This window comes from Hordeum vulgare, chromosome 3H (genome assembly GCF_904849725.1).
Source record: "Hordeum vulgare subsp. vulgare chromosome 3H, MorexV3_pseudomolecules_assembly, whole genome shotgun sequence".
Classification (NCBI taxonomy): domain Eukaryota; kingdom Viridiplantae; phylum Streptophyta; class Magnoliopsida; order Poales; family Poaceae; genus Hordeum; species Hordeum vulgare.
In genome coordinates, this window is record NC_058520.1 from 395,316,308 (window position 1) to 395,319,226 (window position 2,919).

General features: G+C 53.3%; 1 protein-coding gene across 2 annotated transcripts; it reads right to left on the bottom strand.

Annotated features, from left to right (window-relative positions):
* Nucleotides 1-337: 337 nt before the first annotated feature.
* On the bottom strand, nucleotides 338-2,161 carry LOC123440032 (zinc finger CCCH domain-containing protein 9-like). 2 transcript variants are annotated; one of them, XM_045116628.1, is made up of 3 exons: nucleotides 2,102-2,161; nucleotides 1,299-2,006; nucleotides 338-1,197 (listed from the first exon to the last, which is right to left on the bottom strand). In XM_045116628.1, exons 2-3 carry the CDS (start codon nucleotides 1,980-1,982, stop codon nucleotides 868-870), a joined length of 1,014 nt encoding a protein of 337 aa, XP_044972563.1. In that variant the 5' UTR covers nucleotides 1,983-2,006; nucleotides 2,102-2,161; the 3' UTR covers nucleotides 338-867. The 2 variants fall into 2 exon arrangements, with proteins under 2 accessions (XP_044972563.1, XP_044972561.1); XM_045116626.1 differs by having other exon boundaries at nucleotides 338-1,200.
* Nucleotides 2,162-2,919: the final 758 nt, after the last annotated feature.

Consider the following 2,919-nt stretch of genomic DNA (forward strand, 5'->3'; position numbering starts at 1 on the left):
CTTGTATCTTCAGAATTGAATTGGCCAGCCCTTTCACAATGTAATTGCGACCCTCAAACTAACACTAGTAGGATATAAAATTATGGCTTTGTTGTTGCCTTGTAGGTATGTAATACTACAAGAGATGAACTTGTCAGGGCGTGCATTTTACATTTTTTAATCTTTTACAAGCGAGTTAAGTAGCTTACACTTCAAGCTGCAAAATCACAGCAGTCAGTACCGATCATGCACAGGTCAGGCAGGTTGAGGTTCTGTACTGAAACGTAACAGCCTTTTCGTTCACAAAGAATACATCAGAAAAAGTCAGACATAGAGACAGTCAGGCACAACGGAGTAAACAATTATCCACTAATCAACAGTTAAGATTTCACACAACAGAGTTTTTGGGGACAAATCAGGAATTTGTGTTGGAACTTGGAACTGAGAAAGATGCCAACTTATATATACTGCAAAAATCCACTGACATTACGAAGGAAAAACGGAAGAGCAATCTGAAGAGAGCAATAGAGCTGCTATACAAGATCTACTGCTGGTCGTAGAGCACTGACTTTATTGTATCATGTCGATCTTCCCCGTTCCCTCGAAAAACACATTTAGAGACAAATTGTCACCTAAAAGCAACACCGACGACATATATAATACATATATGAACATGTCACTGAGTATTCACATTGCCTGGGCTGCTGGGCGCTAACTCTACCGTTCGGTATCATTTACGTTCTTATATTATACGTAGTTATATATAATACATACATATCTTATTTACGCCGTTGGTATTTTTGTACATTTTTCCCGTGTATGCGCAGGCTTGATTTGAGACGGTAAAAAAGGGGTTCAGACTCTGGCGGAAGAGACGTGCACCCGGCCTCAACGGCTGCGGAGGAGGCGCTCGGCGGCCGTGAGCGAGTGGCGGAAGTGGCAGCGGTGGCCGTAGGGGCAGACTTCGCCGTTGAGCACCATGCGGCAGACCTCGGTCTTGTACCGCGGGTGGCGGATGACGGGGCGGAGCTCGGAGACGCCGTGCGCGAACTGGCACTGGTCGCCGTAGGGGCACGCCCCCGTCTCTTCCCACTTGTTGCACAGCTCCGTCTTGAACATGCCCTGGTTGTACACGTCCAGCTCCCCCGCCGCGTCTTGCTTAGCCTTGTGCTCCTCGCCTTTCTTGCCGCCGTCCACTCCCAGTCCCAGGTACGCGCGCTGCTGCCGATCCATGCGTCGTGCGACAATGTCAGTCAGTCAAATGCCACTTCGAGAGGAAGAGATTATGTGGAATTCGCGAGGCGGGAGCCGGGACTCACCGTCACTGGGCTCGGGTTAACGTTGGCCGCGCGAGGCTTGCGGCTGTATGCGGGCGGCGTGGCGGCTGCCGGGGCGGCCTGGTTCATCTTGAGGTAGTCATTCGAACGGACGGAGATGCTCTTGGGCAGCACGGCGAGCTTCTCGGGCGCGCGCTGCTTAGAGGCCTTGTGCTCGCCGAGGCGGAAACGGCGTATCTCGTCGGCGATGACGACGGCGGCGGTCTCCTTGCCACCGAGCAGCGCGACGCGGCGCGCGAGGTCGCTGTTGGCCACGCGCAGCTCGGTATTCTCGCGGCGGAGGACCGCCGCCTCGTCGACGGCCTCGGCGAGGTGGGAGAGGCACATCTCGTAGCGATCGGCCACCTCCTGGTACTGCAGCGCGAGCCGCGCCAGCTGGAGCCGGTGGCCGGTGGCGTCGGCGGCAGCCGCGCCGTCGTAGTCGCCGTCGTCGACGAGGGAGCCGGATGAGGACGGCGAGAGCGAGACGGACGTGGCGAGAGGCGACGGCGAGGAGAAGCCCAGGCTGGGGCTGAATGGGGAGGAGCAGCGGTACAGGCCATCGTCGCCGCTCGGGAGGTAGCGCGGCGAGGAAGAGAGCCGCTGGTCCCCGAAGGCGTACGGCTTCAGCTCGAAGGCCGAGCGGAGGCGGTCGGCGTTGGCCGGAGAGACGAGCGCTTCCTGCATGTCTGATGATTCTCTGGAAACAAACTGATCGAAATGCCACAAGTTAAAAAAAACGACATGAAATGCAGTGGAAAATTCAACTCAGAATGTTGAAAAGAAACCCAGAATGTTGATGATACCTCTTGGCGCTGGATTAGGTGCAGACAGAGAGAGAGGACGGCGATGAAGGATGTGGGTGGGTACACAGGTGCAGGCAACGCGTGTTGTGGTTTATATAGCGGGGAGCATGCCATGAGTAGAGGAGACCGTGGAGCCCGCACGTCCGCGAGAGCGAGATGGCCGCCCCGCACCGGAGCACGGCCGGGCGGACAAATTTTGTGTTTTAACTTTTTGTACTAACAAAATTCAGAATTGATCTTGCTTTTAGAAAAATAATTTTGATCTGTTTTGATCACGTCAACATCCCCAACGTCTCGATTGCACAGAAGACCGTCATGATCCCTCGCGTTTGGCTCGTGTCTCGCACAATCGGATGGCCCGTTGACCTGCTGATGTGGCAAAGGACCAGACGTCAAGGACCTGGTAAATGACCAAACGCCATGAACCTTGGCATTTGGATGATCTGTCACTTATTGTTAAAAAACTATTTGTGTGATCTGTTGGGCCAGACGCTAAGGTCTCTGACATTTGATCACTTAACAGGACCAGGCGCAAGGATGCCTGGCGTCTGGCCCCTTGCTACGTCAACTGGACAACGGGTCAGTAAGTTGTCGTGCGGGCCATATGGTAGACGCTAGGGACCGTGATGTTTTTCGTACAAACCAGACGTCAAGGATGTTGGCGTGATCAAAACAGGTTAGTTTCACAAAAAAATTGAAACGAGGGACTTTCAAATTTTGTTAGCATAAGAGGTTATAATACAAATTGAGAAAAGATAACGCCCACACGTGTGGGCGTTTTGCATCTCGCCCACACGCATGGATCGACGTTCGTTTGT

Coding starts and splice junctions, on each gene's coding strand:
- LOC123440032 (XM_045116626.1), bottom strand. CDS start 1,982: ATGCAGGAAGCGCTCGTCTCTCCGGCCAACGCCGACCGCCTCCGCTCG. Junction 1,201..1,298: donor TTAACCCGAGCCCAGTGACG/GTGAGTCCCGGC, acceptor ATGGATCGGCAG/CAGCGCGCGTACCTGGGACT.